The sequence below is a fragment of the Polyodon spathula genome, chromosome 6, assembly GCF_017654505.1.
Source record: "Polyodon spathula isolate WHYD16114869_AA chromosome 6, ASM1765450v1, whole genome shotgun sequence".
Lineage (NCBI taxonomy): Eukaryota > Metazoa > Chordata > Actinopteri > Acipenseriformes > Polyodontidae > Polyodon > Polyodon spathula.
The window spans coordinates 74,163,413-74,175,558 of NC_054539.1; the positions used below are offsets into that span (position 1 = coordinate 74,163,413).

Consider the following 12,146-nt stretch of genomic DNA (forward strand, 5'->3'; position numbering starts at 1 on the left):
AATTGTACTAAATTAATTACAAACAGGCAATCCCACGTGGTTCACCCGAAGTGTGTCAGCAATGGATCACTGGATAAAAACAGGGTCTCAGAAGAGCACAGAGTGAAAACGAAGCAAGTGGAGCACAGAGTCGGCTCATCAGACAACGCAAGTGAGGCATGGTCTCACCAAGAATTCCCAAAGGCTACAAAAACATTTATCCTAATCTTTTTATTTAATTAATTCAGAAATATAAACATGTAATCATGTATATATTAAATACATTAAAGGCCACAGGAACGCTAGTGACATTATTTAAAAGTCTCAACTAGCTTTCACCAGTAGAGAAAGTGCAACGCCAGAACGCTGGAACAATGTAGTGCCGTCACACTGCTGCGTGAGGCACGAGCCTTGAGGGCCTCACAAAGCTGCTTGTTACCATGACAACTCACTATGCTGTGGAGTCCCTTTCTGGACATGACAAGTTGCCTTGTTCATTTTGAATTATTGATTTTGTGTCTTTACAGCGAATGTTCCACACTGGTGTCACGTTATGACTTGTAGAACTAAACACGCGGTTTTAAGTTTCTGATTTGCCAATTAATTACAAAAACTTGTATCCACAATTCTGTAAGTTGTGTGTTGTTCACAGTGCGAATGTTGCTTTTAATTGATGGGGGTATATTTTACACAGCGACTGCAGTCTATTATTTGAATGCATTAAAATGCTCTCAGTGGAGGCATATATGAAATCAGCTGAACAAAGTACACTTACAGTATTTATGCTTTTATATATTTTTTAAAGCATATGCTATTTCCATTTTGCATTTGAAGTTCAGAACTGCTAAAGAATGCCCCAAGGAAGTTACTGATAAATGGACCCCAGGAGGATATGTATCTTCCATGGAGTATAACAATATTAAACTAAAGACTATTTTGTATCTTTCAGGTCAACTAACTTATTGTTTTTCTGTCATCACATTCCACAGTCTAATAATACATAAGATTGATTTACTCACTCAAGAATGTTAATAAAAGTGTAAAACTGATTACAAACAGCCTCTGAGATTTGAAATCACTAAATCGCATGACACATTATTGACTGTGAATCACAGAAGCAAAATAAAATGTCAGTTGTTAAAAACAATAACGAGATCTATGTTCAACAACACACAAAAGGGTACAGTAGTAACATTTTTAAAGGGGTCTGCACATTAATTGAATTATCCCCCGTCAATAGCACCTCTTGAAAAAAGTAATACACAATCCCAATAATTACAGTTTGGTTTGTTTTTGTAAATCGCACAAACAGAATGAAACAATGTATCTTGGGCATTTTATAGTTCACTGGATTGTGAACTATATTTGGATTAGTGGATTGTGAACTTGTTGCCTTTATTTCTTTGATGTTTTGTGTTTGTTCGAAATATCTAATAACCCCCCTCTAAATAGATGTTTAAAGTAATCCTGATGTTTAGCTAAACTTATTATGTAATGTCTAAAAATAAACTTAGCTTACAGTACATGCAACAGATAAAAGTAAACCCTGACCTGCCCTTTAAAGACACTTAACAGCTTTACATTGTCAGAGAAGTTTAGTGTTAATCTTGCATAAAGACACACGTCTTACAATTTCACATGTGCAAACTGTTTATTCAGTGTATGGGACTAGTCGGGGACTGGAAAGTGGAGGGAGCTTTCCTGGTAAAACTGACAGTGAACTAGACCTAAGTGATGTAATCGCCAGACTGAGTGACGCAGACACGGTTTACACTACAGGAAACAAATTACTAGTCATTGTACTAAGAATGTGCATCCCAAGCTCGCTGGTGGCTGTCGTTTATTGCACTCTACCAAAACAATGTGTAACACCAGACTTCACACTTCAGTACTATGATAGCAGTGCTAGCAGCATCTCCATGTCACATCCAAGTCATTGTTCACCTGCAATAACACATGATGATGTGTTATTCATTTAATCATGCCATTTGATTCTAATTAAATGTTTGTTACCTGAAGATTACACCGTGTAACAATTTATTTTATTTATTTTTTGTTCCTGGGTAGTAAGTGTTATTTCCTAATTGCTTATGCCTCAAAAGTACAGAAAATGGCTATTATTCCCCACAAACTTTGCTTTTGTGAACAGGACAGTAATATTTCAAAATATCACTATTTCCAATGGGAAAACGGGCAAATGTGTGTCTTTTCGTTCAAATAAAGTCAGAAAAAAACAACATATGAATCCAAATGAACATGTACTAAATACATATAGTAAATAAATACATATAGTATTAACTATACTAAAGTAATACAAAAATGACAACAAAAGATTTAGAAGTGAGTAGTTTTTCGAGATTTACGATTATACTGTATTTACAGAATGATCCAAACACAAAGTGTAATGTCTGTTACTGCATTATTTTATTCTTTCTACATTGTGTCTGATTGTAGAATACATGGCTACAAGTGATGCAATAACACTGTATTGAGCTTATTTGTCAGTTAAGAAAAGCAACAGGTGTGTAATAATGTCCCACTGCCTTTTGGTTTTACACTTTCATTTAGATTTTTCCAATAAAACAATTGGGCTTCAAACAGCTGAAGGAGTTAATAAAAAAGCAAATCTATCATGACTGACTTGCACCCCTACATTGAGGTAATGTAGTGACAGACAAGAGCAGCACTGACAACCGTTCAGAAAGAGAGACGTGTTCAGCTCTAGTGGTGTCTATTGTACTCTGCAGTCGTAAGGTTTCCATAGCTACTATTCCTCATCAGGAGCACTAGACCTTTCTGGAGGTAGCTGGTGAAAAGAAATGTCCAATTAGACTGGCCTGGCACTTCACACACATCAACTGGGCAGAATAACAAATCTGCAAGAGTTAAAATGATCTAATAACTATATTATCTGCTTTTTTGGTAATCCTATTTCTGTTGCATGGGCAGTTTTCTTTGTAATACAATGACAAAAGATAGAAGAATATTACTGTACTATGTCTCAATCCAAAACAATTATTTTTCTTTTAAACAACCAAAAAAATCCATCCGTCTCTCTTAAACTCCAACAGAGCTGTTTTTAATGACTCAAGCCTCCTGCAGGTTTCTAGTTTCTGAATTTGTGTGCTGTAAAAAAGAAAGATTCACCATCTATTCCCCGGCTGTCTGATTTAAAAGGAAAAAATCAATGAGATGTCTCTTACTTGATCACTGTTCCTTTGGTGCCCCCTGCTGTCGTCAGCATGACTCTTGTGGTCAGACTAACTTTCAGATCTTCCTCGTCAAGACCGAGCAGCTCTGCACAGTACTCCAGGGTCTGGCTGGATGACTTCTTTGGGGTGCAGCCACCTGAAGGGCAATATTAAAATAAATTAATGAGAAGCTGGGATTTGTATTCCTCTCTGCAACTCAAATGTACTGAAACCCAGTGCTTGAAATGGAAAAAAAAAGTGACGGTACTCAGTACTCTCAGGCTCCCTGTCCAGCTCTCTACCTGACTGTCTCCCTTTCCACCTATATCTGTCTCCCTGCTCAGCTCTCTCTCTAACTGTTACTTTGTTCACAACTAGAAAGTCACAAATTCAGCTGACAGTTTGGAAAAGAAAACGGGCAGATAGTCAGTGATAAGCGCCAAAGTGCTACTCAAATGTTTTAAAATTCAGAAGTGACGGTACTCAAATGTTTGAAATTGAGTAGTGAATTTACTTCATACTGGTGAGTACTGCCCCATTTCAAGCACTGCTGAAAGCCAGGAACTCTGAGTGAGAGTTCTTTTTAATACAATACACATCCGTACAAATGTGGAACAGAACTCACAGTCAGCACACCCTATCTATTACGATTAAACAGTGCATACAGTTCTATTATCTACAGTGACAGGTTCCTCTCTATCCTGGGTACTCACACAGCTGTAATAATTCACACATATCATTAAAAATACTCAGCAATGAACACCACCTGCAAAATCTGCAGTAAAGACAGTGGGTACACACTGTAGCATAAGCTGGTTATATGGACTGGTAACAACCAACACTACACCTAAATCTACTAAACAGCAGAGGAATAACTCAGCAGTACTGAACACTCAAGCAGAAGTGATCGCGTCAACACAAATACATTGCTCACATCCCTATTGTGATTGGACCCTTGCCATCAAAGACAAGCAGATATGCATATCTCTCCAGCCCAAGGTGGGGATTACAAGAGATCTAACCTGAGGTGCTGCCAGCTTCCTCAAAGTCAATGTTTCCCAGGTGCAGAACACCAGCAACCACTCTGAAAAGATCCAGCTTCTCCGTGTCATCAAGACCGATTTTCTTCATGGCCCCACACATCCTGTTGAAGTCATCCTGATCATCCAACAAGGGATCCTTCAAAGCGCCTTGCTTTAAATGCTAACAGATACAAAACCACATTAACAAAACAGATATGCAGTTTGTAAGTCCCGTGGTATGCATTATGTTTGCTGCAGTTACAGTACATATTCATTTTCACTGAAGAACATAGATTCATACTCAAAGTGCTCTAAAACACTCAGCCTATCCAGTCTCTCCACCCTGCTGTTTTTCATAGGCTTAGTACAAACAAGAACACATTCAAAAAGAGAGATGAGGCATACAAGCTAGGCCAATATATTTTACACAGTAACACTAATATACACTATTTTATTTATACTATAAGCATGCCAGGCAAGTCTATCACGCATACCCTGTGCTATCCACTCAAAACACCTGTCAAAAACAACACTGCAAATTTCAGCCTGCTGCCCAGTGCATTTAGAGAATATTCAACTTAACAAAACAGAAGAATAGAATAGTCATATTCATGAAGGAAAAATAAAACATGCACTACAAAATGCTATAAGAATGTCACAGTATACTGGCATGATGCTGAATGGGAGTGTATTATACATTCCATTGTGTGCTTAGTGTTCAGAGTTTATATTAGGTCTTTTTCATAGAATCCTACTTCAATTACAGTATCTCCCATATGACATGTATAACACACATTTTTATGGCCTGCGTGCATTACCTTACACTTTTCTTTAAATGTCATTTGCCATGTGTCTGCCCAGTTCTGAATGCTGTCTAGATCATTTCGAATGACCTTTGCTGCTGCAATGGTGTTTGCCACTCCTCCTCCTACTTTTCAAGTTCTGTGTGTTTGATGAAGTTTCTTTTTTTCCCCTCTCTCTGAACTCAGTTGTTTTGACCCTCGTCTATCTCCCTGGTAGCTTTCAGTCTATTAGGGGTACAGACTTCCATGAATTGTGGGTGTGCCAGCTCCTCAAGATCCTGTATTGCTGTCTCATTTCCTGCAGCTCCATTTCTAACATACTTACTAGTTTAAGCAAGTCCTGGATCATGCAGCGAATCACACACACTTGGTTTAGCTCTGCTGGGTTTTCTCAGATTTCCTACATTATGCAGGTGTCACAGATTACTGGCTTGAAGGCCATGTTATTTATTATTTATTTTATTTTATTTTTTTGTAAGTTTAACTTTAGTTTCTGCAGCTGTCAACCTGCTTTCAAACTACTTCCTACCGCTCTGCACTTTTTAATGAAGCACTTCTTACACAATATCGCTGTATGAACTTCCTTTTGTTTGCCCTGCCCCCTTGTCTCAGAAAGGCACCAAATTGTTATTTGTTTCAACAGAATTTGACATTTCAAACAGATGGGATCCTTTACACCTTCTACATGTTCATAATTTTTACTTTCTTCTCTGTTCAATATTTATACCATCTAATTTTCAACTGAAGTCTGATGAAATATGTACTCATTTAAATACAGCAGCATCTTGAACAATAAACACATTATAAAAGGTGTAAAAAAAAAAAAAAATGGTGTTCCTCTACTGTGACATTCCTACAGGTTAACAAATAAAAACAGGCTGTGCAAAATAAAGAATCAACATGTTAAAAATCATTCCATCATCTCCCATGCACCTCTCTGCTAACTCATGCAAATGCCTCACTTCAACCAGCACTGATATAAAACCTGACACACAGGCACCAAGCCATTTACATCACAAAACACTTTCCTAGTATATAAAAACGATCACCTCATTCTCCTGATATCATATAGAGAAGAAGCAGCGGAAAACATGAAGATTTAAAAACCGTAATCATTAGAGGACAGTCATAGCGTTTATAGAACATCATTGTCCCATTGCAGGACACTCAGCATGCCAGTAATCTGCCCTGGTTGTCAGCTCTGTAGCATACACACAGCCATCTCTAGTAATAGGTAACACTTCACATTAAGTGTCTCTAATTACTCTGTATTTACATAGCAGTTACTTAGTAAATACATTTGTGCTTGCACATAGTTACAATGTCCTTATGCATAGTTACAATGTACTTAATGTGTAAATCTGTTTACACCACATGCAAGTGCACAACTGTATAAGTAGGGAGATGGTTAGGGGGCTAGGTTTAGAGTTAGGGAAATACAGAATCATGCAAAATACACAGTGGTTACATTGTAACTATGCATAATAACATTGTAATTATGTGCAAGTATGCATCTATCTACTAAGCGACTATTATGTAAATACACAGTAATTAGAGACACTTCATGTAGTGTTACCCATTAATTGCTGGGGATATGCATATCCACTGGGCATAATTAACACTGAATAAAGAACGAGCTGCAAGCTCTGGGTGAAGAACACTGCAGAATGTAACATGGCTTGTGAAATAGTTTAATCAATTGGAGATGAACTTCATGGAAATTCAAATCTCTTCATCTCAATGAATGAATAATTGTTTGCCTTCATATATAAAAGAAATTACAACTTCACAAACGTGCACTTAGTGTAAATACATGCACATGTACTCTAAAACTGACCACTTCTCTTATAAAGAGGTTTGTGTTGTATTTATTAATGTATTCAAGAACTTCAACTTCAAGCAGTTACGTTTTCAGAGCATTTTGTATAGGTGAACACAAAAAAAGGTTTAAAAAGTTTAACTTCTAAACCTCCAAACCTATTTAAAAAAAAAAAAAAAAAAAAAAAAAAAAAAGTATATTTTTTGCTGACACATGAATCACCAGTACTGATATTGGTCACTCCTAGGGTCAGCGGATTCACCATGGGAGGGAGGGCTTTTTCTTGCAAGGTCCTAAATTGTGGAATGCTCTGCCTGCGTCTGTCAGGGAAGCTGGGACCATTACAGTTTTCAAGACTGAAAACTTACTTTTATTAAATTACTTTCTTGTCTTAGTTGGTTTTAATGTAACATTTATATTGCTGCATTTTATTTATTTATTTATTTATTTATTATTATTTAAAATATACGCCATTTAGGCTAATTATCAAACCTTACCTAAACAACCTAAACATATTTAATAAGAATAAAAACCTTTAGAATTCATGCTCACACACGCACGCACGCACGCACGCACGCACTGCTGCTAGATGCCTCTGGGTATCTGTCTTGTATGCTTTGATTTACAGCAGGATTCCAATAATGTTAACTTTTTCTGGAAGTAAGGTAGTTTCAAAGCTTCAGCAAATATTCAGTGGATAATTAATTCTGCAGTTCTCGTGTGCAGCTCTGTACTCCCCGGTAAGTGCTTTAAGTATCCTCTTTTACACAACCTTGCATCTCCATTAGATTCCACCAAATCACTTAATCATTTACTATCTGTATAAAAACAGTTAGTCTGGTCTCCAAACTGGTTGAACAGATGGGTGGGTTCCTCCTGGACATCTTACTACTGTTCAGGATGGGTGTGAGGCTCTCAGTATTGGGTAACACACTTGAATCTATTTAGCATTGCTTGCTGGCTGTATAAATGTTCCTGAGTTGCCTCAGTTTTGGGAAACGGAATTATATACTGTAGCGATGACTAGGATCCTGAACTTATAGAAAAGATAAAAAATAAAAATAAAAAATGTGTTTATAGCATGACAATTAAAATACAAAAAAATATTGAACAAATAATGTAATATGTATTTTGAAAGTGCAGTATATTCTTGCATTTCAAACACAAATTAAACAGGATTAAAGTTCTGGAAAATCATAGGCTGTGAATATGATATATATACTATACCTCAGGGCTCTTGCGATTCTGTGGGATCTGTTTATCAGTCTCCTTACTGGCAAAAAACCTGGTGCAGCCACGGCTGAGATACTAAAGCAAGCAGGGGTACAAAACACACAGCACGTAAGTAGCATGTGATAAATGTAACCTAATGATAGCTACCACTGTAGCTCTTTTGCTCTGATTTGTATACTGTATGTGTGCATGACAAGCAAGCCATTTAGATATGCTCCCCAAACCTTACCCCAAATCACAAAGACAGAGGTGCACTGGTAGAGCACTCACCCTGAAGCTCTCCGGAGAGTTCAAATGAAACTTGTTCCGAATGTCCTCAGAAGCCCCCGCACAGAGACGGTAAAAGATATGGTAGTTGCGTTCTTCTTTACTCTGCATACAGATGCGGGACTTTTCCAACAGGTAATGGGAAACAAACCCTCCAACCACAGAGTTCTAATTGAAAACACACACAAGGTAGTTTACAAAAAGGGAGACAAAACCAAACCAGGTAACTACAGACCAATAAGCCTGACTTCTATTATATATAAACTTATGGAAACTAAAATAAGATCCAAAATAGAAAATTACCTATATGGCAACAGTATCCTGGGAGACAGTCAGCATGGTTTTAGGAAAGGGAGATCGTGTCTAACTAACCTGCTTGATTTTTTTGAGGATGCAACATCGACAATGGATAATTGTAAAGCATATGACATGGTTTATTTAGATTTCCAAAAAGCTTTTGACAAAGTCCTGCATAAATGATTAATTCTCAAACTGAATGCAATAGGGATTCAAGGAAATGCATGCAAATGGATTAGGGAGAGGTTAACATGTAGAAAACAGAAAGTACTGATAAGAGGAAAAACCTCAAAATGGAGTGTGGTAACCAGCGGTGTACCACAGGGATCAGTATTAGGTCCTCAGCTCTTTCTAATCTACATTAACGACTTAGTTTCTGGTATAGTAAGCAAACTTGTTAAATTTGCAGACGACACAAACATATGAGGAGTGGCAAACGCTGTTGCAGCAGCAAAGGTCGTTCAAAATGATCTAGACAGCATTCAGAACTGGGCAGACACATGGCAAATGACATTTAATAGAGAAAAAGTTACTGCACGCAGGCAATTATAAATATCATATGGGAGATGCTGAAATTAAAGAAGGACTCTATGAAAAAGACCTATGAGTTTTTGTTGACCAGAAATGTCTTCATCTAGACAATGTGGGGAAGCTATAAAAAAGGCCAACAAGATGCTCAGATATATAGCGAAAAGTGTTGAATTTAAATCAAGGGAAGTACTGTTAAAACTGTACAATGCTTTATTGACCTCATGTAGAATATTGTGTTCAGTTCTGGTCACATCGCTACAAAAATAATAATGCTGCTCTAGAAAGAGTGCAAAAAAGAGCGACCAGAATTATTCTGGGTTTAAAAGGCATGCCATGTGCAGACAGGCTAAAATAACTGAATCTGTTAAGTCTTGAACAAACACTACGTGGCGATCGATTCAAGCTTTCAAAATTCTAAAAAGGCATCGACAACGTCGACCCAAGGAAACAAGGACCAGACGTCACAAATGGAGATTAGATAAGGGGCATTCAGAACAGATAATAGGAGGCAATTCTTTACACAGATAACTGTAAGGGTCTGGAACCAGCTCCCCAGTAATGTTGCTGAAGCCGACACCCTGGGATCCTTCAAGCAGTTACTTGATGAGATTCTAGGATCAATATGATACTTGCGACCAAACGAGCAAGATGGGCTAAATGGCCTCCTCTCATTTGTAACCTTTCTTATGGTCTTATTTTTTTTATCATTGCTTTATTTCATGTAATATTTGTAAAGCAATACCTTTTCATTGAAGTGAATCTCTACAAATTTTCCAAAACGGCTGCTGTTGTTGTTTCGCACTGTTTTAGCATTTCCAAAGGCCTCTAGCAAAGGATTCGCTGTAAATGAAAGAGCAAGAGATAGAACACGTTTTCAAATTGTAATAACAGTGTCAGCTTCAATGTACTTTTACACAAAAAGACAGCAAAAAATGTGGAAAAACGTAAAAGCGGCAAACCTCCTATATGCAGATACACAGCTAGAAAATTTTCAATACTCTTTCTACTGTTGTACCTTACTGTAGTGCAGTTTAAATCTTAATTTCACTATGCAAAGGTGCACGACGATACGATTTGGTCAATAGCTGTACCTATATTACAGATATCTGATTAAAAGTGAGTGATGAAAAAAGTGTTATTAAAATTACAACCACTTTTATTAATGAAATAAAATAAATATCCACAAACACACAAACAATAGATACCTTCTACTATTCTCTCATCAATATCTTGACCTGTACCATAGGATGTTGTCAAGTATCTGTGAAATACAGAAAGATTACAAGTTACAAAGCTAAGCACGCTTGAAGGAACCAGCTCAAAATAACCTTCATTACTACCAGCTCAAAATAACCTTCATTACTACCAGCATCAAAATAACCTTCATTACTACCAGCATCAAAATAACCTTCATTACTACCAGCATCAAAATAACCTTCATTACTACCAGCATCAAAATAACCTTCATTACTACCAGCATCAAAATAACCTTCATTACTACCAGCATCAAAATAACCTTCATTACTACCAGCATCAAAATAACCTTCATTACTACCAGCATCAAAATAACCTTCATTACTACCAGCATCAAAATAACCTTCATTACTACCAGCATCAAAATAACCTTCATTACTACCAGCATCAAAATAACCTTCATTACTACCAGCTCAAAATAACCTTCATTACTACCAGCATCAAAATAACCTTCATTACTACCAGCATCAAAATAACCTTCATTACTACCAGCTCAAAATAACCTTCATTACTACCAGCATCAAAATAACCTTCATTACTACCAGCATCAAAATAACCTTCATTACTACCAGCTCAAAATAACCTTCATTACTACCAGCATCAAAATAACCTTCATTACTACCAGCATCAAAATAACCTTCATTACTACCAGCTCAAAATAACCTTCATTACTACCAGCATCAAAATAACCTTCATTACTACCAGCATCAAAATAACCTTCATTACTACCAGCATCAAAATAACCTTCATTACTACCAGCATCAAAATAACCTTCATTACTACCAGCATCAAAATAACCTTCATTACTACCAGCATCAAAATAACCTTCATTACTACCAGCATCAAAATAACCTTCATTACTACCAGCATCAAAATAACCTTCATTACTACCAGCATCAAAATAACCTTCATTACTACCAGCATCAAAATAACCTTCATTACTACCAGCATCAAAATAACCTTCATTACTACCAGCATCAAAATAACCTTCATTACTACCAGCATCAAAATAACCTTCATTACTACCAGCATCAAAATAACCTTCATTACTACCAGCATCAAAATAACCTTCATTACTACCAGCATCAAAATAACCTTCATTACTACCAGCATCAAAATAACCTTCATTACTACCAGCATCAAAATAACCTTCATTACTACCAGCATCAAAATAACCTTCATTACTACCAGCATCAAAATAACCTTCATTACTACCAGCATCAAAATAACCTTCATTACTACCAGCATCAAAATAACCTTCATTACTACCAGCATCAAAATAACCTTCATTACTACCAGCATCAAAATAACCTTCATTACTACCAGCATCAAAATAACCTTCATTACTACCAGCATCAAAATAACCTTCATTACTACCAGCATCAAAATAACCTTCATTACTACCAGCATCAAAATAACCTTCATTACTACCAGCATCAAAATAACCTTCATTACTACCAGCATCAAAATAACCTTCATTACTACCAGCATCAAAATAACCTTCATTACTACCAGCATCAAAATAACCTTCATTACTACCAGCATCAAAATAACCTTCATTACTACCAGCATCAAAATAACCTTCATTACTACCAGCATCAAAATAACCTTCATTACTACCAGCATCAAAATAACCTTCATTACTACCAGCATCAAAATAACCTTCATTAATACCAGCATCAAAATAACCTTCATTAATACCAGCATCAAAATAACCTTCATTAATACCAGCATCAAAATAACCTTCATT

At 36.6% G+C, this 12,146-nt stretch overlaps 1 protein-coding gene across 6 annotated transcripts in view; it reads right to left on the bottom strand.

Annotated features, from left to right (window-relative positions):
- The window catches only part of LOC121317616 (unconventional myosin-VI-like), a 70,172-nt gene that overhangs the window by 30,166 nt on the left and 27,860 nt on the right, over nt 1–12,146 (bottom strand). For all 6 annotated transcript variants that reach the window (XM_041253741.1, XM_041253740.1, XM_041253739.1 and 3 more), the window contains exons 7-12: nt 10,348–10,403; nt 9,885–9,982; nt 8,318–8,482; nt 8,042–8,122; nt 4,193–4,373; nt 3,183–3,327 (exon numbers count right to left, since the gene is read on the bottom strand). In XM_041253741.1, coding sequence (XP_041109675.1) covers nt 3,183–3,327; nt 4,193–4,373; nt 8,042–8,122; nt 8,318–8,482; nt 9,885–9,982; nt 10,348–10,403 — 726 coding nt within the window. The remainder of the gene's footprint in view (nt 1–3,182; nt 3,328–4,192; nt 4,374–8,041; nt 8,123–8,317; nt 8,483–9,884; nt 9,983–10,347; nt 10,404–12,146) is intronic.